The following is a 24,613-nucleotide window of genomic DNA, read 5'->3' as shown; positions in this document are numbered from 1 at the left end:
AGCCAAAACTAATTTCTACAAGTTTTTATATTCTATATGGGTGGATTTTGTAAAATTGTTTTGAGGATTATTTGGTCATATGTGACAACCCTCTGCAATCTGAAATGATTTAGCCCAAGATTCCTGACCTGCTCTCGAGTTGCCATAGGCAGGAGGGGGGAAAACTGACGGAGCAACACGGCAGCAACCAGAAATACATTCCACACATACCTTTCTCAAGGCCGAAGTCTAGGTTACCACAGCCAGCTGGAGAGGCGTGTTCTCTACAACCCACGAAAGTGCTCCATAGGAGAATGTGATTTATGACCCACACTGGGAGGAGTAGGGAAACAGGGTCATAGTTGGGGCGTAAATTATGTGGGGTAGAGCTGATACAACTTGAGTATGTGCCGACATGTTGCTCCTAATAAATAACTGAATTTCTTTTGAAACTTGGCTGGAGGCTCATTAACTAATTAGGGCATTCCTCGGAACCCTGACATAGACTTATCTCCTGGTTTGCTCATAATGTGTTGAGTTTCAATATGATAAATTGTATGAGATGAGAATTAGAGCTAAGGAAATTATTTTGGTCTTCAAACTATAAAAAAGGTGAGAGGTCTGGACTTCATTATTCTGTTTACCTATGGAGACGGCACTGGATAATGAGTAGGTCACTCACCCATTGTCATAAATATAAGAAAACCCCACAACTTTTTAACCTTGTTTTATTCTGAATAAATATCTCATATCGAACAAATTAATCTGAAAATTATTCAGTTTGCCTTAGAACCAAAAGAAGAGGAAAACAAAGAGAAAGAAGTCAGTATTAATTAAGAAACTCGGTAATGAACATGTATAATTTTTTAAAAATAAATTGCAATGTAATGATTATGATCACACAGTCATGCAATTAAGCTAACAGGAAAGCTTGTGCTGATAAACAGAATATTACTAAAGGGAAGACTGATTAACATCAACACTAATTCTGATTTTAATTGGTTTGCAAATTGATGGCAGAAAAGCAAAGATCAGCCACGCAGATGGATGATCAGTTTGTTTTTTTTAGTTTTAGTCTGAAGGATAATTGATCCTATTGTTTCAAGAGTTGGCAATTTCCTTTAGAAAATGTGTACCTATACAATTGCCCAACTTTGTACATTTCAGTATCATCTTTTCACCTTTACTCCAGTCATTGTGGTACCTGTTCTAAATTTGTATATTTTAGCATCCCGTTTATTTATTTTTAGTACCCACTTTTAATGAGTGGTGCAGTGGCCTAGAGGTGGAGCTCTTGCCTCACAATCAGGAGGCTGTGAGTTCGATCCTAGGGAGAGGCAGATTTTTCTCTCTCTGGGCACACGGAGAATATATCTGCTGAAACAAACACTGCATTGGCGACAGGAAGGGCATCCGGCCAGTAGCAATAGCAATAGTACTTGGATTTATATACCACTTCACAGTGCTTTACAGCCCTCTCTAAGCGGTTCACAGAGTCAGCATCTTGCCCCGAACGATCTGGGTCCTCATTTTACCCACCTCAGAAGGATGGAAGGCTGAGTCAGCCTGAGTCAGATTCGATCTGCCAAACTGCTGGCAGCTGGTGATCAGCAGAAGTAGCCTGCAGTACTGCATTCTAACCACTGTGCCACCACGGCTCTTCTCAATAAACACTCAGCTCCATTCAGTTGCCCTGACTCCATCCCGATGCAAGGGATTATGGGGTCATTAAAAGACAAAAAAAAAATTCAATGCACTTTTAATCACCTGGACCTCAGCCCTAAAAAAATGTGCATGAAAGCATATCAGAGGATACACTCTACTCCCGTGATGGCGAACCTATGGCATGCTTGCCAGAGGTGGCACGCAGCACCCTCTCCATGGGCACGTGAGCCATCACCTCAGTTCAGCTCCACCGGGCATGCGTGTGCACCTCCTGCCACCACCTGGTCTTCGGGTCTCTGCCACGCATTTCTGAGGGTGGGGCGTGTACAGGGGGGCATGCATGCACGCGGGGGGGCATGTACATGCAAGGGGGCTATGCACATGCAGGGAGGTCATGCGTGCATGTGTGGGGGCAGGCGGGGGGCCCGCAGATGCATTGCATTTTGGGGATTTGGGCACGTGCACATGCATTCATACATACACACTCATGCTTTGGGCACTCGGTCCGGAAAAGCTCTACTCTACTCTACATCACTGCTCTACTCTGTCCAACAACAAGACCCTTGATAGTACAGGTGTGCGTAAATCAGGAAATCCAGGCAGTTAAATAAATATAAAGGTATATTGCAAGCTTAAGCTTTCTACAAGAATCTGAACTACTAATGGTCAAAGCAATGGCAGTAGATAAGAGTCAAAGGAATTCAGGGTGGGCTGGACTTAGATCTCTTGTGAGCATGAAAAGATTAGAGACCGATGACACATTTGACCCCTCCCTTGGGCTCAGCCTGGTCATCTCCTATGCACTAAGAGCCTTGATAGTACAGTGGTCTAAGCACCCTGTTATTAACACAGCTGCCTGCAATTTACTGCTGGTTCGAATCTCTCCAAGGCTTAAGGTTGACTCAGCCTTCCATCCTTTCTAAGGTAGGTGAAATGAGGACCCAGTTTGTGGGGGCAATAACTGACTTTGTATAAATATACAAAAGTATGAAGGCTATTGCTTAACGCATTGTAAGCCTCCCTGAGTCTCTGGAGAAGGGCGGCATATAAATCAAATTAAAAAACAAAACAAAACACAGTTCTCAACCTCATTTTGGGATGTTTAATTGACATTTTCTCAATTAAACTCTCTCTCTCTCTTTCTGTGTGCATGCTAGAGTATTCTGGGCAGAATACTGAAATCTCTGATCAGTAATGAAAGGAAGTTCTTCTTGGACTTAAGAAAGTCAGCTTGTCTTTTTTCTTCACCTACATGGGTCATAAAAAGAGCTGAATAGCCATTTCTAAGCATCTCTCAAAAGCCATTGTCTTAACCAGAATAGTTAATAATGAACATTTGTTATTAAATAGTCCCAAGGTCAGAGAAAGCCATCATTATGACCAGCAAATTTACTTCTTCTTGACTGAAAGTTTCTCATGCTAGAATCCTAATGAGTCCATCAAAGGCATCCTTCTGAGATGCTCTACCTAAATTAGTGTCCAAGTTAGTCCATCAGTGAGATATAATTGCCCATTCTGAAGCAGCACAAAACCTGCATCTCTAACTTTCCTGACTTTTTTTTTTTTAAGGATATCTTTTTGCTTCTGGTTTCGCCGGGGTCACTGGAGAAAATAATTGCTTTTGTTCAAGGAATATGAAATAATTTTTCCACAGATGCCCCTATAGCCTTAAAGAAATTTCTTCCACCATGCAGCTAAGGAGTTAATATTACTTTCCTGACCTCTCCACCTTTGCCCATAGTTGGTGCCAACATAGTTAAAGCGTACCGTACCAAACACACCTTGCTGAAAATAATATCTGTTGTAGAACTCTTTAAGAAGATAGTGTCGGTTGAAATGACTTGTATTACTTTATGGGCAATTTGTAACATATTTGGAAATCCAGATGGCTTAGAGGTCTCACAGTTATGCACCCAAAGTCAATGCAGAAGACTAAAAGCTGTATGGGCTTACTAGGCACAAGGGGAAATTCACTTTACAGCAAGAAGACAAAGCTTTCCACCAATGTATGAGAAACAATTGGTTTACAAAACCTTGGGGAAAGATTGGACCTTAATGAAAGAACACATTTCCTCCGCATGCAGGAAGTACAAAAATCAATCACCTCCAGATTCACAGAATGATTCTGATCTCAAATCCCGGAGAGACAGTATGAATCACAATGAGTTATTCAGACTAGAGCCAAATGTCTACCAAAGTTTGCAGTCAGCAAGCAAAACCTGCACATAACAGAGTCTACAAATAGCCAGATGTTAAAGCCAGAAGTTCTTACAAACAACCCAGGTATAACTAGATGCCAATTCAGAAATCAGGAAGACAAGCTAAAGAGAAATCTGAGATTCTGGAAGTGAAGCAAACAGGAGAATGATATACAGGTGAAACTCGAAAAATTAGAATATCGTGCAAAAATTCATTTATTTCAGTAATACAACTTAAAAGGTGAAACTAATATATGAGATAGACTCATTACATGCAAAGCGAGATAGTTCAAGCCTTGATTTGTCATACTTTTGATGATTATGGCTTACAGCTCATGAAAACCCCAAATTCACAATCTCAGAAAATTAGAATATTGTGAAAAGGTTCAATATTCTAGGCTCAAAGTGTCCCACTCTAATCAGCTAATTAAGCCATAACACCTGCAAAGGGTTCCTGAGCCTTTAAATGGTCTCTCAGTCTGGTTCAGTAGGAATCACAATCATGGGAAAGACTGCTGACCTGACAGTTGTGCAGAAAACCATCATTGACACCCTCCACAAGGAGGGAAAGCCTCAAAAGGTAATTGCAAAAGAAGTTGGATGTTCCCAAAGTGCTGTATCAAAGCACATTAATAGAAAGTTATGTGGAAGGGAAAAGTGTGGAAGAAAAAGGTGCACAAGCAGCAGGAATAACCGCAGTCTGGAGAGGATTGTCAGGAAACGGCCATTCAAAAGTGTTGGGGACTTTCACCAGGAGTGGACAGAGGCTGGAGTCAGTGCATCAAGAGCCACCACACACAGACGGATCCTGGACATGGGCTTCAAATGCCGTATTCCTCTTGTCAAGCCGCTCCTGAACAACAAACAACGTCAGAAGCGTCTTACCTGGGCTAAAGAAAAAAAGAACTGGTCTGTTGCTCAGTGGTCCAAAGTCCTCTTTTCTGATGAGAGTAACTTTTGCATCTCATTTGGAAACCAAGGACCCAGAGTCTGGAGGAAGAATGGAGAGGCACACACTGCAAGTTGCTTGAAGTCCAGTGTGAAGTTTCCACAGTCTGTGTTGATTTGGGGAACCATGTCATCTGCTGGTGTTGGTCCACTGTGCTTCATTAAGTCCAGGGTCAATGCAGCCGTCTACCAGGAGATTTTGGAGCACTTCATGCTTCCTTCCGCAGACGAGCTTTATGGGGATGCTGACTTCATTTTCCAGCAGGACCTGGCACCTGCCCACACTGCCAAAAGTACCAAAACCTGGTTCAATGACCATGGGATTACTGTGCTTGATTGGCCAGCAAACTCGCCTGACCTGAACCCCATAGAGAATCTATGGGGCATTGCCAAGAGAAAGATGAGAGACATGAGACCGAACAATGCAGAAGAGCTGAAGGCCGCTATTGAAGCATCCTGGTCTTCCATAACACCTCAGCAGTGCCACAGGCTGATAGCATCCATGCCACGCCGCATTGAGCAGTAATTGATGCAAAAGGGGCCCAAACCAAGTACTGAGTACATATGCATGTTTATACTTTTCAGAGGTCCGATATTGTTCTATGTACAATCCTTGTTTTATTGATTTCATGTAATATTCTAATTTTCTGAGATTGTGAATTTGGGGTTTTCATGAGCTGTAAGCTATAATCATCAAAATTATGACAAATCAAGGCTTGAACTATTTTGCTTTGCATGTAATGAGTCTATCTCATATATTAGTTTCACCTTTTAAGTTGCATTACTGAAATAAATGAACTTTTGCACAATATTCTAATTTTTCGAGTTTCACCTGTATAGGCAAGAATGATGGTGGTTGATTCTAGCAATTGAGTGAGATATGATATTTTGGCACTTATGATATATTTATCATTGGCACTTTTGGTACAATCATCTTTGGCTCTTATGATATATTTATCTTTGGCCCTTCTTCTGTTCTGCCTTTAGTGCAGCTTGTCGTAATTTGGAGAGGTTCAGGAAATCTGTCGTCCCCCCCCCCCCACATTTTACTTGGATTCAGAAGTTCTATCTCTGTCTATCAACACAGATATATGTTGGCTTTCATGGACTTGGAAGCATTCAAATTCAAATTCTTCCTCCCTTTGATCAGCTAGGCTGATCTGAAACACTCTCAGAATCATCTTAATTGGACAGTTATGCTTCTTCATTCAGTCAGAGCTGAAGAAGCTTCTTGGATGAGAAGCGAAACATCTTCAAAGAAAAACAAGAAAGTCCAGTTGCCTCTTGAAAAAAAAAAAGCACCTTTGGGAAGATGTGTCCATAATGTCGCCAAATCTTCTAACCTTGCAGGACAACGGCAAGAGAAAAGAAAACTTAAAAATCCTAGGAAGATATTGGTAAGGCAGTTCCCATAAAAAACTTAACTAGGCAACTGCGTTTCAGTCACATAGATTTATAAACTCAGACAGTTTGGTTGCTGTATAATTCAGTGTGTTATGCAAATGAATACAATCAATTGAATGAAACAGTGAGCCACATGTCACACAAACACAGCAAATAGCTGGCAAACTCACAGCTGGTAGACAGAGCTAAGAAGAAAATAAGAATAGAAATATAATACATGTAAACAAATGTAATCTAAAAGATCCAAATTTGGAGTTATTGCAAAAATTCTTATATCTAAATTTTGCTTATTTATACAGGCACTTTTATTGTTATTCAGTCAACATAGAAGTGTGTGCATATACAGTGTGTGTGTGTGTGTGTGTGTGTGTGTGTGTGTGTGTGTGTGCGCGCGTGTGTGTGTATGCACACACAGAATTTCTCATTAGAGAATTTCTAGACCTTCAGAACTTTGCATTCTATCTTTACTTATGACTGAGATGTGCTTGAAATTGCCAGAGAAGGGAGAGAGGGAGGGAAGGAAGGAAGGAAGGAAGGAAGGAGGGAGGGAGGGAGGGAGGGAGGGAGGGCAGGATGGGATGGAGGGAGAAAGGAAGGAAGGAAGGAAGGAGGGAGGGAGGGCAGGATGGGATGGAGGAAGGAAGGAAGGAAGAAAGGAGGGAGGGAGGGAGGGAGGGAGGGCAGGATGGGAGGGAAGGCAGGATGGGATGGAGGAAGGAAGGAAGGAAGGAAGGAAGGAAGGAAGGAAGGAAGGAAGGAAGGAAGGAAGGAAGGGCAGGGAGGGACTGAGGGAGGAAGGCGGGAAGGAAGAAAGGAAGGTAAAAATAGACACCAGAAGCACAAACTTACATGGTAGGATGCTCTTTCTTCTCTATCCATTGGACGGGTCACGTACATTCTCCCTGACACAGGGTCAATGTTGAAGACTTCCATAGGGGGCTGGTCAGCTCCCACCCCTGTGATGCTGTATCTTATATGGATTTCACTGTCTTTGTCTGAACGAATCTGAATGAAACATTAAAGAGAAAAATGAATCAGCGAGGAAGGCAAGCCAAAGAGGGGAAAATTGCTTGCAGTGACAATTTTTTAAATTTATCATTAAATTTATTTGCTATCCATCTCATGGATCATTCACATCCATGATCTAAAAGACTCTCTACATTGTCAAGACGAGGGAAAAGATTAACAGCGTCATCTCTCAATAATTCTATACCAATTTTGATAGAGCCTACTCCTGAAAAAAATGGACGCCCTTGGTTGGTTTTAGCATCTTCAATTCCAGGAGACATGTAACATACAGTATGCTGGGTAATCAAATATTTCAGTTGCAGAGTGAAAGTTTCTTTCTAATGTTCTCTTCCTGTCCTGGGCTTACATAACAGAATAACAATATCCAGTCTCTTCTCCAAAGCCTCCAGTGATGGAGCATCCACAACTTCTGAAGGCAACTACTGTTCCACTGGTTAATTGTTCTCACTGTCAAGAAATTTCTCCTTAGGTCTAGATTGTATCTCTCTTTGATTAGTTTCAATCCAGTGCTTCTTGTCTTGCCTTCTGGTCCTTTGGAAAATATATTCACCCGCCCACTTCTTTGTGTTTTGATAACTGCCATTTGCACACCTTCTTCAAGGTCATCTCTGCAATCCCAGAAGTAACCTTTAGTCTCAACCTAGTATATATCTTGATATATTTGTCCTCAAATACCCAATCCCCATCTAATGTAATCCAAGATTATGGGGTTATTGCTATACCTCATAGCAATGATTTGCAGAGGGTCGCTACACACACTCTATGTTCTGTTTTAAAATTCTTTTTTCTCCAGAAAGATTGCAATGCTTTCTCCATGGCAGTCACCGATTGTACGATATATATCAGTTATAATATATAAAGAACTGGGGTTCATATGCTACATATTGAAGAAAGTTAGCACCCACCCCCCTCCTAGAAGAATGAAATATTTTAGGAAATATTAAAAAGGCAGACTATTATATTTCCCTGGATGAGAAAAGGAGAAACATGTTTTAAAAACAAAACAGCTCTCTGCAGCTCCCTGTTCCCCCCCCCCTTCAGCTCCAGGGTGATGGGATTAAGACATGGCCCTCAGGACATGATAGGATTAGCTCTCTGCCCATCTAACAACAGAACTCACCACATGGCACCTGGGGAGATTGCATCACCTAGCAAGGCTCAACCAAGCCTGGGATTTAAAAGACAACCTACAAAGTTACTCCTGCATGGCCCATGGGAGTCTGACAACCAATCAGAATACAAGCTCAAATTCAAAGCGCAAGAGAGAGTATAAATCTCTCTCTCTCTCTCACCCATGTGCTTTTTTGCCCAGGACCTCAAACCATGTGGTCCTGTTTCATTATTAAACCAACTTTCCAAGCAGCTTCCATGTTTCCAGTGTCTTTCTCCCCACTTGGAACTGAACCCAGATGGACATTTCTTCCAACAATAGTTTAAGCTTTCCCCAAACTGTTATCCCCAACTTTGTAAAGACTGAAACAAATCTAGAATTCTTAGCCAAAATGGCCTCCAACTTGGAATTCTCATCAAAGGGAAGCGAAAGGGATTTATACCAATAATGCTGTCAGAATGCTATCCCCTCAATCAGAAATAACACCTGAACAAAATGGAGGCATGTTCAAAATAAAACTAATTTCCCCCTTCTTGGGGGGGGGGAGTTCTTAGCCCTGGAGGCCATCTTTTTCTTTGGATCTTTAGGGCTGCCCACTTAGTGCTGTGCCAATATGACATCTCTAATAAAATGGAACGTTGAGGAACTTCGAGACTTGGAGTCTTTTTTCATTGGGGGTGTTACAGTGGTGGGTTTCAAATTTTTTACTACTGGTTCTGTGGGCGGGGCTTGGTGGGCGTGGCATGGCTTGGTGAGGCAGGGGAAAGATACTGTAAAATCTCCATTCCCACCCCAGTCCAGGGAAAGGATACTGTAAAATCTCCATTCCCACCCCACTCCAGGGGAAGGATACTGTAAAATCTCCATTCTGTCCCCAATCCAGGGGAAGGTTACTGCAAAATCCCCATTTCCTCCCGATCAGTTGGGACTCGGGAGACAGAGAATAGATGGGGGCGAGGCCAGTCAGATTTTTTACTACCGGTTCTCCGAACTACTCAAACTTTTCGCTACCGGTTCTCCAGAACTGGTCAGAACCTGCTGAAACCCACCTCAGGGGTGTTACTTGGAACCCTGACAATAGTTCCTAATTCCTAAAAAAACCAAGAGTTTTGACTTCATCTCTAGTTTCTTAAACCAGACAGTAATTTTCTCATCCAGTTGCATGTATTTTCTATAGAAAAGAAAACAATCCTACAAAGCAAAATAAATCTGCCATTCCTGCTTCCAGCAAAAGTGAGGAAATAAATACGTGGGTTAAGATGTAACTGTGTCAACCTTGAGCTATTACCATTTGACAAACTGAAGTTAATTTTCAGAGGGGCCATTTAAAGGAGTTCTTAGTTCAGGCAGAGCTATTTCGGAAAGGGGATCCGGATGGAAAGATATAAGGCAGAAATAAGGCTGATATAAGGCTGCTGTTAGCCAGCTCGCCAACCGAAAGCTGTTTAGATGATTAGTGTAGGGACAAGCAACTGAAGTCCAATATATCTGGAAAACCCTAAGCAATAGCTATAGCAATAGCACTTAGACTTATATACCACTTCATAGTGCTTTTACAGCCTTTCTAAGCGGTTTACTGAATCAGCCTATTGCCCTCAACAATCTGGGTCCTCATTTTACCCACCTCGGAAGGATGGAAGGCTGAGTCAACCTTGAGCCGGTGAGATTTGAACTGCCAAACTGCAGCTAGCAGTCAGCTGAAGTAGCCTGCAGTACTGCACTCTAACCGCTGCGCCACTTCGACTCTAAGATGTGCTGACTTGATAATTGTCACGAATGCTCAGAGTCGTATTTTTTATGTTGTAGAAAAAGTGCATTATAATCATTCATGATAGGAAGGCATGTCTATACAGGTAGTCCCTGACTTACAACAGTTCGTTTAGCGACCGTTTGAAGTTACAACGGCACTGAAGTGATTTATGAGCGTTTTTCACACTTACGACCATAGCAGTATGCCTGTGGTCATGTGATCAAAATTCAGCTGCTTAGTAACTTACTCATATTTATGATGGTTGCAGTGTCCCGGGGTCATGTGATCCCTTTTGCGACCTTTTGACATGCAAAGTCAATGGGGAAGCCAGATTCACTTAACAACCGTTTCACTAACGTAACAACTGCAGTGATTCACTTAAGCAGTGATGGGATTCAGCCGGTTCGCACCACTTCGGGAGAACCAGTTGTTAATTTTCTGAGCAGTCTGGCAAACTGGTTGTTGGAAGAAATCATTAGGGCAGAGAACCGGTTGTTAAATTACTTGAATCCCACCACTGCACTTAAGTACTGGGGCGAGAAAGGTCTAACATGGGGCAAAATTCACTTCACAAAGATCTGACTTAGCAACATAAATTTTAGGTTCAATTGTGGTCCTAAAACGAAGACCATCTGCGTTGTATTATAAAAGTCAATTGCAGATATCTCGATGCTCTTTAACATTAGAGGAACGTAATTGCATGCACCAAAATTTTGAACTGAATGGAAAACAGAAAATGCAAACCCATTCAAACCTTTTAAATTAGAACATTCAATAATGTATTTACAGATGGTAAGTGTGGAATATAGTGGAAATATTTTAATGAAGCTGCACCTTGTTACTCATTGAGGTGAACATTAAGTAACGTTAAACATTATGCTTTTTGTGTGTGTACGTGTGCGTGCATGTGTTTGAGGGCCTCAAGTGTGTTAAGTAACAGATAATGGAAATATTTTTAAATATACTTATGCCATCGCTTCTGCAAATGAGTTAAATGAGAGATTTCTGAGATTAAATTCTCAAGTAGCCCTCTTGAAAGTGCACTCAAAATACATATTTCCATTTCAGCATGCATGCTCCAAGCTCTTAAGGCTGAGAATAATTAGTTAATTCAAATGTGGACAAGTAACTTGCATAATAATCAGCGAGGCTCAGCAATTCCTTCTTGACCAAAATGAATGCATGGATGAGCGCCAACAGGCAAGAGGGCAAATTGGTGTGTGAATGCTGGCTGGGGAGAAATCAAGTGAAAATGCAACTGCATTTATAGTAGGAGTTGGCTCGATGCTGAGACTCAAGGAAGTGTGCAGAGAAGAGCAACAGAGATGGTAAAGGTCTGGAGGCTAAATCGTATAATGAATGGTTGAGGGAGCTAGCCTACTGAAGAGAAGGATTGGGGGGGACATGCTAACTATCTTCCAGTACTGAAGATTGTAGGTCAAAAGATTGTAGGTCAAAATTGTTGGTCAAAATTTAGACTTGTAGATCATTTAGTCCAACCCCTGCCAAAGCAGGAGACCCTATGCCATCTCTGACAGATGGCTGTCCAGTCTCTTCTTGAAAACTTCCGGTGATGAAGCTTCCAGAACTTATGAAGGCAAGCTGTTCCATGGGTTGATTGTTCTCGCTGTCAGAACATTTCTCCTTATTTCTAGGTTGAATCTCTCCTTGTTCAGTTTCCATCCATTATTCCTTGTCTGGCCTTCAGGGGTTTTGGAAAATAGCTTGACCCTTTCTCTCTGTGGCAGCCCCTCAAGTATTGGAACACTGCCATGATGTCTCCCCTGGTCCTTCTTTTCACTAGACTAGTCATGCCCAGTTCCTGCAACTGTTCATCATATGTTTTTGCCTCCAGAGGCTGAGAGAGAAGAGGTCGGTTGAGTTATTCTTCAAAGCACCAGAAGGCAGAACAAGAAGTGATGGGAGGAAGCTTGTTAAAGAAATATTTAAACTAGAATTAAGGATTTTTTTTATATTTTTTTTTTGGAAAGTGAGAACAATTCATCCGTGGAACAGCTTTCCTCCTGGAGTTGTGGGTGCTCTGTCACTGGAGTCTCAAGGTGCCTTTTTCTTCAAAAGGCAACTGGATTTGAGGAAGAAGAAAACAACATTTTGCTCCTCATCCATGAAGCTTCATCAGTTCCACCCCCCTGCCATAAGAATTTATGAGAAGCGGAACCTTCTTCTTCTTCTTCTTCTTCTTCTTCTTCTTCTTCTTCTTCTTCTTCTTCTTCTTCTTCTTCTTCTTCTTCTTCTTCTTCTTCTTCTTCTTCTTCTTCTCCTCCTCCTCCTCCTCCTCCTCCTCCTCCTCCTCCTCCTCCTCCTCCTCCTCTTCCTCCTCCTCCTCCTCCTCCTCCTCCTCTCCCTCTCCTTCTCCTTCTCCTCTTGGTATAAGTCCTCCTGCCTCTTCTGCACAGGATTGGACTAGAATTCCTCCTCTTCTAGACCTATGTTTATATGTTCTATATTTTTCCCCTTCACATGTTTTCTGCTGCAAAATATTCATAATTCTATGGATTTATTATTCTAACTTCAGCTAATGGGAGTTGAAATACCATCAAACATATAAAGCAAAACTGGGTGTCCACTTTTGCTTTATATTATCTGTTTTTTTCTTCCATCATGCTTCAATTATTTCATTCTATATTCCTCCCATCCAGTTATTTTTCCCTTCTCCATACCCAGACTGAATTCCCCAGCTCCAGAGGATATTCTGTCCTCATTTAGCTTTAAGACACGACAGGTTTTATTCTCTTGGAAGTTTTGTCCTCCTTCCCTATTCAATATTTTTGAGCTCATGCCAAAGCTTTGCGAGAATGAAACAAATCAATTTGGAACTTGGGAGTCAACTTTTTTTTCTCCTGTTTTTATTTATCCTTGCTTGTAATAGACTCCCACCAGGATTATATATTACAATATCTTTTTTTTTAAAAAAAAAGGAACCAAAAATGCTTCTTTTCATGGGCTTCTGGAAAATTCCTCTAAAAAAATCCTTAGCTATTACTTTGAATGTGTAGAGCAGGGATGTCCAAGGTTGGCAATTTTAAGACTTCAACACGGCTGGCTGGGGAATTCTGGGAGTTGAAGTCCGCCCATCTTAAAGTCACCAAGGTTGAGAAACATTGCCCTTTGTTACTACGTTTTGGGAGAAAATGGTGGACTATACAAACATGGCTAAGGAACAAATTGTGTAATTTTCAGAGGATAATGTTCTCTTGAATTACAAGTCTAATGTACGAAATTTGACAACTGGACAATGTACATGGATTCTCCATGCCCTTATTATAGCTATATTGCCACTTTGGAAAAATAAATGTCACTCAAGTTTTGGTGCATTCGGATCTTTTCTCATGTAAGATTGAGAGTATCTTGGCAATGTTTCGACGAGGTCCCACTCATCATCTTCAGGCTGGTGTCTTCGGCTTCGTGCTTGTGCGAAGAAAGCGTGATCGGAACTGCCGTCTCTATAAATACTGGTGGAGTGCTGGCTTTGTTGTGGTGAGCGGGTTGGTTGCCTGTGTTGTTACATCTTGATTAGTTGATGGAGTTGGTGTTTGCAGATTAGTCAGCTGTTTCGTAACATCCTGTGTGGGTGAGGTCCTTGGTGTGTGCCCATTAGTCTTTTGTGTTTTAATGACCTGGGTAATGGGCTGTGTGTTAACATCCTGAGTTCTAGTGTTGTGATATCCTGAGTTTTTTGATGTAATGTCCTGAGCAGATGGCTGTGATGCCACATTCCGGGCTTTGGTTTGGCTCTGAGTTTGAGGTCTTGCCATGTGTTCATGGCGTGTGTCAGTTTGCTTTGTGTGGGGATTGGAGGGGGGTGCAGCAGCTGGTGATGCCGCTGTGGTCTGGCTTCTGGATGGTGGTTGTATTTTGTCTATGGGATGGGTTTGGGTTTGAATCTGGTGAGGATGCACCAATACTGGAAGTTTTTAAGAAGAGACTGGACAATCATTTGTCTGAAATAATATAAGGTTTCCAAGGTCCTTTCCAATTCTGTTATTCTGTTATATTTTTTGCATGCCTAGATAAGGTAACTGCTGAATATGGATGTGCGGATAGATGCATATAGGCGACAAATAGAAAACATGGATCTAGTTTTTCTCCCTGTCTCATGATGTTAGAATTTGGAATCTCCCATTGAAACTAATGGCTCATTATGGAATACGTCTAAGGGTTGAAAGGATTTGATTAAAAGAGGTAGTGTGAGAGAGCTTTCCAATCCCTCCTATTTTATTCCAACTATCGCTAAAACACATTAAAACCACTTTCATTTTTCCAGCCTCACGCTTTTTGCAAGTATAATTTACAGCTCCTAATTGCTCTGCATACTAAATGGACATTTCCCCATCCCCTTTAAATAAGGCAGCATTTCCAAAGTATGAGTGGGAGCATTTGTGCAATAACTTTCATCATCTTCACCAATACCGCCACCATCATTATGCGTTGCCCATCCAATGCAATCCTCCTTTATAGAGAACAGAATTAATTTGGAATTCAGCGCTTAAAGGGGGACTGGATGAATTCAGACCAAATTGAGATGTCAATGGCTACTAATCTTGATGGCCACGTGCCATCTCCTGACACCGAATGTCGGATTAATTGGCTATTGACTGAAATCAGCAGGACTATTAAGTTTTTTATGAAATGGGCATTTTTTTTCATGGCTGAAATTTTCGCCTTGCCACTGAAAGGAACTTTTCTTTTCTTTTTTTTTAAATATACTGTATATATGTGAAAATGTTGATTTATTGAACTTCCCAAACCAAAGGGAGGGAAAGTGTGCTATATCTTGCACAAAAAGAGATTCTACCGTCTGTAAACTTCAGTGCAGCAGAAGGATGCACAGAGGACCAAATGCTTCTCCAATGCATGATGCCAAAATCTTCCTTTGGTGTTTCTCTGGTCATCCTTTTTATTTTAACTAAAACTATCTCCTGCAAATAACATTGGCCCTGTCTTTTGTGAAGAAAACAAATTCTTGGAGGAGTGGAGCAGTGGTGGGTTCCTCCCGGTTCCGCCCGGTTCTGCCGAGCCGGTAGCAGTGATGATATGATGTCACCGAACTGGTTCTGCCCCCCCCTCCCCCTCCCCCCCCGCGTTATTCTTACCTTTTATTTGGCCCCACACCCAATCTATTGCTGCCTCCTGAGTCCCAGCTGATGGGCTATAAGGAAAAACTGTTTAAACTCTTGCCGTGGGGCTTCAAAGGGCTGCCCTACAGCTGATCAGTGGTAAGAGGCAGTTTGGTGGTAGACCGGTGCCTGCAAAAATATATGAGTAGACCAGTGCCTGCAAAAATAAATGGGTAGACCAGTGCCTGCAAAAATACATGAGTAGACCGGTGCCTGCAAAAATATATGAGTAGACCAGTGCGTGCAAAAATAAATGGGTAGACCAGTGCCTGCAAAAATACATGAGTAGACCGGTGCCTACAAAAATACATGAGTAGACCAGTGCCTGCAAAAATAAATGGGTAGACCAGCGCCTGCAAAAATAAATGGGTAGACTGGTACAGCTCTGCAAGCTGTAAATCCTAAAGAACTGTCACATGACCATCAAAATAAGCCACGCCCACAGAACCGGTAGTAAAAAAATTTAGAACCCACCCCTGGAGTGGAGGAATAGAAACATAGAAGGAATCTGAGCTAACTGGAGCAACCTTGAAGTGCTCAGTTTGTTTCTTTTTATCAAGAATTTTTTTTTTTAATATTTTTATTATGTATTTTCCTTTATTATACATCACATTTCCAGTTTTTCAACGCCAGCGTGTTGGCTGTATCAAGCCCTTTTTAAGTACAAATAGTATTATATACCCTGACTATAACCATTATTCTCGTAGTCATACAATATAGTCTCTTTTAAATACATAATGTTGTAAATCATAGTTATAACCATTATTTTCATAGTTGTACCATAACATTCTATACCTTTATCATTCTATGTTTTAATCTATAATCCCATACAATCCGATATTACTGTTACTTACCATATCTATTCTTATATATATCTATATAACTGTATCTATTTTTATTTTGTTGATCTTCTTTTGTTATTGAGTTACTAATCTCTGCACCTGTTATCTAACCACTTGTACAATAAGTCCCATGTTGCATAATACTCAGAGACATGTTTTTTTTCTTGAAGACTGTACCTGTAGGAGCAGTGGTAAAATCCAAATTTTTTTTACTACTGGTTCTGTGGGCGTGGCTTAGTGGGTGTGGTGTGGCTTGGTAGGCTTGGTAGGCGTGGTAGGGGAAGGATACTGCAAAATCTCCATTCCCACCCCACTCCAGGGGAAGGATACTGCAAAATCCTCATTCCCTCCCCACTCCAGGGGAAGGATACTGCAAAATCCTCATTCCCTCCCCATTCCTGGGAGAAGGATATTGCAAAATCTCCATTCCCACCTCACTCTGGGGCCAGCCAGAGGTGGTATTTGCCGGTTCTCCGAACTACTGAAAATTTCCGCTACCAGTTCTCCAGAACTTGTCAGAACCTGCTGGATTTCACCCCTGCATAGGAGATGACCAGGCTGAGCCCAAGGGAGGGGTCAAATGCGTCATCGATCTCTAATCCTTTCATGCTCACAAGAGATCTAAGTCCAGCCCACCCTGAATTCCTTTGACTCTTATCTACTGCCTTTGCTTTGACCATTAGTAGTTCCGATTCTTGTAGAAAGCTTAAGCTTGCAATATACCTTTATATTTATTTAACTGCCTGGATTTCCTGATTTACGCACACCTGACAATGAAACCAGCAAATGTTAAAAAATTATGATATTTATGTTGTTGCTGACCACGCAAATCTAAATTATATTAAAGAGCTTTGGTAGCGCAGCAGACTAAAGTGCTGTTAAATAGCACCAGCTGCCTGCAATTACTGCAAGTTCAAATCTCACCAGGCTCAAGGTTGACTCAGCCTTCCATCCTTTCGAGGTAGGTAAAATGAGGACCCGGTTTGTGGGGGCAATAAGCTGACTTTGTATAAAAAAGAACACCGCTTGGGGACCCCCGAAAGCCCTACTAAGCAGGTATATACAAAAGTATGAAGGCTATTGCTTAATGCATTGTAAGCCGCCCTGAGTCTCTGGAGAAGGGTGACATTTTTTTTTTTTAAAAAAAAATTTGATTTATATGCCGCCCTTCTCCGGAGACTCAGGGCGGCTTACAATGCGTTAAGCAATAGCCTTCATTCTTTTGTATATTTTGTACAAAGTCAGCTTATTGCCCCCACAAACTGAGTCCTCATTTAACCTACCTTAGAAAGGATGGAAGGCTGAGTCAACCTTGAGTCTTGGAGAGATTCGAACCAGCAGAAATTGCAGGCAGCTGTGTTAATGACAGGGTGCACTAAACCACTGTACTATCAAGGCTCTGTAAATATAAATTGAATCAATCAATCAATCAATCAATAAAGTAACCAAAATACCTTTACAATTCCCAAGGCATGTCACAACTTTTGAGCACCCCTAATGTTTTGAAATTGAAAGTTGAAAAATTTGACACTCCCTAAAATTTGAAAGTAACAACAGAAGGGGAGAGACATTTGCTAATGATGAATATCTATGCTTACATCATCTAATTCCTATTCAAATGTATGAATGGATCCCTTTCTCCTCCTTTCCTGAAATGTATAAATATAAGCGCATACTTTCACTTTTAGGAGTGGTGTGGTGGACTAAAGGTGGAGTCCTCGTCTCACAATCAGGAGGCTGTGGGTTCAATCCTAGGTAGAGGCAGATAATCCTCTCTCTGGGCATGATGAGAATATGTCTGCTGAATATAACTCCGCATTGGTGACAGGAAGGGCATCCAGCCAGTAAACACTCATCTCCATTCATCTGCTCAGACTCCACCCCGCAAGGGATTATGAGATCATTAAAAGAGGATGATCCTTTCACTTTTAGGCATCTCCCCCATTATTTTTTTGTAGGGATTTCCTCCAGTGCACACTCTTAAATAAATAAATATCGCGGTGAACCTTGATTATTGGTTTTGGGTCCTATGTTTGTTTGGCCACTTTAAACAATGTTCCTTGATGTCTTCTTCCTATAGCTAAGAAACCTAACCCACACTCCAGGGGAAGGATACTGTAAAATCTCCATTCCCTCCCCACTCCAGGGGAAGGATACTGTAAAATCTCCATTCCCTCCCCACTCCAGGGGAAGGATACTAAAATCTCCATTCCCTCCCCACTCCAGGGGAAGGATACTGTAAAATCTCCATTCCCTCCCCACTCCAGGGGAAGGATACTGTAAAATCTCCATTCCCTCCCCAATCCAGGGGAAGTTTACTGCAAAATCCCCATTTCTTCCTGATCAGCTGGAACTTGGGAGGCAGAGAAAAGATGGGGGCGGGGCCAGCCAGAATTTTTACTACCGGTTCTCTGAACTACTCAAAATTTCTGCTACAGGTTCTCCAGAACTGGTCAGAATCTGCTGAAACCCACCTCTGATACAGGTACTCCTTGACTTAAACAGAACAGTTTAATGACCGTTCAAAATTACAACAGCCCTGAAAAAAGCGAGTTATGACCATTTTCCACATTTGCAACCGTTGCAACATTCACGTCATCAAAATTCAGATGCTTGGCAATATTGATTCATATTTATGACTGTTGCAGCATCCCGGGGGCGTGCGATCCTCTTTTGCAAACTTCTGACAAGCAAAGTCATGGGGAAGACAGATTCACTTAACAACCGTGTTGGTAACTTAACAACTGCAGTGATGCACTTAACAAGTATGGCAAGAAAGGGGGTAAAATGGGGTGAAACTCACTTAACAACTGCCTCGCTTAGCAGCGGAAATTTTGGGCTCAATTGTGGTCATAGGTCGAGGACTACCTGTACTACAGCGGACTGGTGAGAACCCTAAAATATGAAGCTCCTTCTCTTCTCACCCAATCCTATCTTCCTTCACACAAAACAGCTTTTCCAAACTGACATTGTCGGCCACTTAGCTACCGTATTTTTCGGAGTATAAGATGCACCGGACTATAAGGCGCACTTACCTTTTTTGGTGAGGAAAACAAGAAAAAGAAATCTGCCTCTGCCTCCCAGCAATTTTGCCTCGTTGCAGCAAACAGCAAACGGCCTGTTTTTCTTTCGTTTTTGTTTTCAGCATAGCTTGATTAGCACAAGAAAAAAAAAAATCTGCTCCCAGCAATTTACCTCCTTGCAGCAAGCAGCAGAGGCCCACGCAGCAACAGGCAATGGCAATCCCTGCAGCCTGAAACAGCTAAGAGTCACGGAGAGTCAACTTGTGCTAATTAGGCTGTGCTGAAGCTGAAATGGGCTGTTTCTTCTTGTTGCTTGCTGCAAGGAGGTAAATTGCTGGGAGGCAGAGGGTGGGTGCCAGTGGGTGGGAGGGGCTACATTTGGTGTATAAGATGCACCCAAATTTTTACCCCCTTTTAGGTGGGAAAAAGGTCCGTGTTATACTCTGAAAAATATGGTAAATCTAAAGACTAACACAACACACAGTGTCAGAAATGGAATTGTGGTCTTCTTAAACAATTCTTAAACAATTCTTTTTAAAATGGTTGTCTTGTAAAGCCTATGCTTCACCACACCATACTTTTAACAATGTTAGAAGATGGTTATAGATTCCTATTGCTATGGGGAAAGTGTGATAAACCTTCATACATAAAATTTTTACATTTAAAACTCTATAGTTTTTATTTTTAAAATAAATCTAGTGTTTATTTAGCCTATTTGTATACTGTTGTAATCAGGGAATGACTCCTGGTGTAAAATCACGTTGTTACTTCATCATACAGTTACTTTCAAATGTAAATCGTATGAATTAGTCTTTCTGGTAATTTCTTTTTATTCCCTCCATTTTAAAGAACCCTGCAGGTTCTTTAAAAATTATTAGATTTTTCCCCCTAGCAAGTTCTTCTGATTTTTCCTCTTTTCACTAACAACTGCGAACAAAAAATGTGTTGCATTGTAAGAGATGATTGGGTGACCGTCTTCGCAATATATAATATTTTCCCTGAAGGTGAGCATCTTGAGAAATATATATAGCATCTTTGCCATTGAAAAAAAATAAACAAGACGGGGGGTGGGGAGGGGAAGGAAAGCTAAAGAAAGCTTCTGTGATTCTCTCAAGCACTTACAAGATTTTATTTAAGTGACATAAGATGTCAAGGAATGGAAAGCAAACAAGTTTTAAATTGCAAGAGATCAAAGAATGAAGATGGTATGCATATTATGAACAACCAGTTAGAGCACAGAAAGAATTCAGGCAGATCAGTGTTTGGATTTGATGCTCCCATCACCCATACAGAAGTGGCTTTGAGGCGTTTCAGGGCAAGCTGTTTGTATATAAACAGAAGGCAAATCTCACCCCTCTCTAGCACTGATGATACTACCTAGTTGGGTCATGAAACGTCTGCAACCAAACTCAGAGAGCACCAAGGACCCCACAGTTCATCCCTGAGCTACAATTATGCTCTTCTAAGTTGAGGGACGTGATGGCTCAGTGGCTAAGGACACTGAGCTTGTCGATCGAAAGGTTGGCAGTTCAGCGGTTCGAATCTCTAGTGCCACGTAACCGGGTGAGCTCCCGTTACTTGTCCCAGCTTCTGCCAACCTAGCAGTTCGAAAAAATGCACGTAAAAAATGCAAGTAGAAAAATAGGGACCACCTTTGATGGGAAGGCAACAGCATTCCGTGTGCCTTTGGAATTTAGTCATGCCGGCCATTTGACTACGGAGACGTCTTCGGACAGTGCTATTACTCTGTTATTATATAACAGAGATATTGTTCACTACTTGACTATTCACTACTTGATATTTATCTCTGCTTACCTATGTATTGATTTCTGGCGAGGAGGTGTTTTGATGTTTTTCTTTCCAAGGAAGCAAAAAAGAGCCACTTGCATATAAACAGAAAGCAAACCCTCCCCTAGTATTGATGATGTTACCTAGTTCGGTAATGAAACGTCTGCAAGAAAACAGCCAACCTTAGAGAGCACCAGGTTGCGAGTCCCAATTGTGGTTAAGGAAGGAGTATCTGTACTATGGTTACTCTGGCTAATTGGCTGTTCTGAGATACAATATGAGGATAGCAAGCTGATTTAGTTCAAGCCAGGGATATACAAATGTTTTCACAAATGTTTTCATTCATTTGGCCTTTGAATTATGTGCCATAATCCCAAGATAGAAGAGAGTAGAACAAAACCTGATTTAATTTAACTCCAATTTAAATATAATTACCATTCAGTAGACTGGATGTAAAACCATCAGTGAGAGATATTTTCACGGATTTCATTATCTGATCCTTTGGACATAATAAAAAAAAAAAGCAATTTGGCAATAAACTTTGAATTATTCTTGGGTTCTGCCCCCAGAGATTTGGGGGGAATCACAGTGCAATTCAGACCCCTAGATTGCGTGTTTTGCACTTCTAAATTAAAACAAAATTATTTGGCCAATTAGTTCTTTTATAATTTTACTAGAAAAAATACAGTTAAAAAATACGAAGGAACAAGATAAAGGAACAGTTGAGTAAATTGTAGTTGTCCCAATACCCTGGATTTTAGGAATAGGAAGTAAAAGTAAAGAAGTCCCTGCAGATTTTACTCTGCTAGTTGTTGCTGACTTTAGGGCTTATCTCTGTTTCAAGGATGTTGAGCCAGCGCTGTCAGAAGACATTTCCGTGGTCATGTGGTCAGCATGACATCACTGACTGCTGTTACCTTGCCACTGAAGTGGTACCTATTTATCTACTTGCATTTGCATGTTTTCAAACTGCTAGGTTGGCAGGAGCTGAGGCAAGGACAGGAGCTCACTCGATGCATGGCACTCGGGTCTTGAACCCAGCCAGGCTGCTGGCTTTCCAGCCTACAAGCCCAGCATCTTAACCACTGAGCCGCTGTGCCACCCCTAGGAATAGGGAAGAGAAAATGCCAAATCATATAAAACTTATTTAGCATCAGAGGACAATTTTGAAAGTTGTACTATGAAATGTTGATCTTGCTGTTTTGTTTTCTAATTTAAAAAGCACCAAAGAAAAGTTATTTGGTCGCACAAAGATTGGCCCTCAGCCAGAGGTTCACCAATGCCATCATGTATTAAGCACATCGCAAATGAGGCCTCGCTTCAGCATTGTGGGTAATGCTGGTACACATTTGAACTTTGAAAATGCTTTCCTATGCAGAATGGCTGCAATTCCCTTTAATGAGACCAAGAAAACATACCCTAAGCATTGTTTTAGAAGGGTGTCCTACTATTTTCTTTCTTTATGGCCCTATTTGAACTTCTGCCTACCTCTTAATGCTGGTGATCAGTCCTCCCTGATCATCCCTCTTGCTTAGAGCCTGAAGTGGTGGGATAGTTTTTCTTATTTAATTAGACAAATGGGAGGCATGGTTTGTTCTACTGTCTGCATCTTAACCAGCCAGCAGAGGAGAAATTTTCAAGATATCACTGATCAACATATCCATGAATATTGGGATGGTCTCTTGAGTTACAAAATTAATTTTGCCTCATTCATGACTGGATTTCCCCCACAGATTCCCCTTCCTCTTTTTCTTGAGTTTTGTTAAGCCATAAAATTTGATAATGATCTTCTTGTCAAGTCAAGAGGGTTATTTTTCTAATGTATGATCACCCTGCATAGATTAGCTATTTTCAATGATAAATAACTCAATGCATATGAAGGCCAACACCAGCTAAAGAATTGGAAGCTGTGATTTCACATTTTTTGTTTAAATAATAATAATGATGATGATGATGATGATGATGATGATGTCATGGGAACATAACGTGGAAAAAGTTATAGAAAATGAGAAGGTGAAGATCTTGTGGGACTTTCATATACAGACGGATCGTCACTTGGAACACAATACACCAGATATCACAGTTGTCGAAAACCGAAACTTACAATTTATTGACATCGTGGTACCAGGAGATGCCAGAGTCGAAGAAAAAGAACTGGAAAAAATCATGAAATATCGCAACCTGGCCATCGAAACTACACGGCTATGGATGAAACATGTAACAGTGATACCCATTGTCATTGGGGCACTTGGTACCATGTCCAAGAATTTTATAACATACATCAGCAAATTGCAAATCCTGCAATAACACCAGCGGAACTGCAAAAAGCTGTGCTACTTGGAACATCATACATCTTAAGCTACTTGGTTGATACCTAGGACGCTGGCAGCAACCCGTATCAACCATTAGCACCAGTCAATGGTATTTGTGATGCATTTTTGAATGTTGTTGACTGAGTTTCATGTTTAATGAATAAAGATGATAATAATAATAATAATAATAATAATAATAATAATAATAATAATAATAATAATAATAATATTTTGACATTTTGAACACTTTGACTCTACAAAAAACCACCTTACTCGGAACAGCTTACATCCTCCGACGATACCTTAACAGTTCCTAGGTCCTTGGTTAGGACTCAAGCTGCTGAGCTATTAACCAGCCTCAAAGGCTGTGAATCTCACTAAATAATAATAATAATAATAATAATAATAATAATAATAATAATAATAATAATAATAATAATAATAATTATTGAAAAGTATTGAAGGCAAAGCTGACCAGAAACTAACTTGGAACTGGTTAAGATCAGGAGTACTGAAAAAAGAAACAGAAAGCTTTATTTTGGCAGCTCAAGAACAAGCCCTAGCCACAAACTGTATGAAGGCAAAAATTCAACATGTTACCACCAACAGCAAATGCCGCCTCTGCTATGAAAAAGAAGAGACAGTTGACCATCTGATCAGTGGGTGTAGCAAAATTTCACAAACTGACTACCTACAACGCCATGACCGTGTTGCTAAAATCATTCACTGGAAATTGTGCCAGAAGTTTGGATTTGAGTACAGCAAAAACCACTGGGAACATCAGGTTGAGAAAGTTTTAGAGAATGAGAAACTCAAGATGTTGTGGGACTTTAGGATTCAGACTGACAGGCACTTGGTCCACAACACACCTGACATAACAATAGTTGAAAAGAAAAAAGTATGGTTCATTGACATTGCAATACCTGGTGATGCACGAATTGAAGATAAGCAGCAAGAAAAAATCACAAAGTACCGGGACTTACAAATTGAAGTTGAGCGACTGTGGAAAAAGAAATCGTGTGTTGTCCCGATTGTAATTGGAGCCCTTGGAGCAATACCCAAAGGGCTACCCCGCTATTTAGAAATTCTAAATTTGCCGGACTTGAACATTTTGACTCTACAAAAAACCACCTTACTCGGAACAGCTTACATCCTCCGACGATACCTTAACAGTTCCTAGGTCCTTGGTTAGGACTCGAGCTGCTGAGCTATTAACCAGCCTCAAAGGCTGTGAATGTCACTAAAGATTAACTAATAATAATAATAATAATAATAATAATAATAATAATAATAATAATAATAATAATAAAAATGGAAACTTTGCAGAAATTTGGATTTGGATGTACTGGGATCATCAAGTTGAGAAGGTTTTGGAAAATGAATGGGCTAAGATCTTACGGGACTTTAAAAACCAAATAGACAAATG

At 41.0% G+C, this 24,613-nt stretch overlaps 1 protein-coding gene across 1 annotated transcript in view; it reads right to left on the bottom strand.

The window, feature by feature from the left end:
• The window catches only part of CDH4 (cadherin 4), a 401,827-nt gene that overhangs the window by 195,932 nt on the left and 181,282 nt on the right, over positions 1–24,613 (bottom strand). Inside the window, exon 4 of the mRNA XM_070941124.1 lies at positions 7,044–7,199. Within this exon, the coding sequence (XP_070797225.1) occupies positions 7,044–7,199 (156 nt within the window). The remainder of the gene's footprint in view (positions 1–7,043; positions 7,200–24,613) is intronic.

Source organism: Pituophis catenifer, unplaced genomic scaffold (genome assembly GCF_029215685.1).
Source record: "Pituophis catenifer annectens isolate HBS135680 unplaced genomic scaffold, rPitCat1.0.hap2 SCAF_3, whole genome shotgun sequence".
In the NCBI taxonomy this organism is placed as follows: domain Eukaryota; kingdom Metazoa; phylum Chordata; class Lepidosauria; order Squamata; family Colubridae; genus Pituophis; species Pituophis catenifer.
The sequence above is the reverse complement of the archived record's forward strand: the minus strand, read 5'-3'. Positions and strand labels throughout refer to the sequence as shown.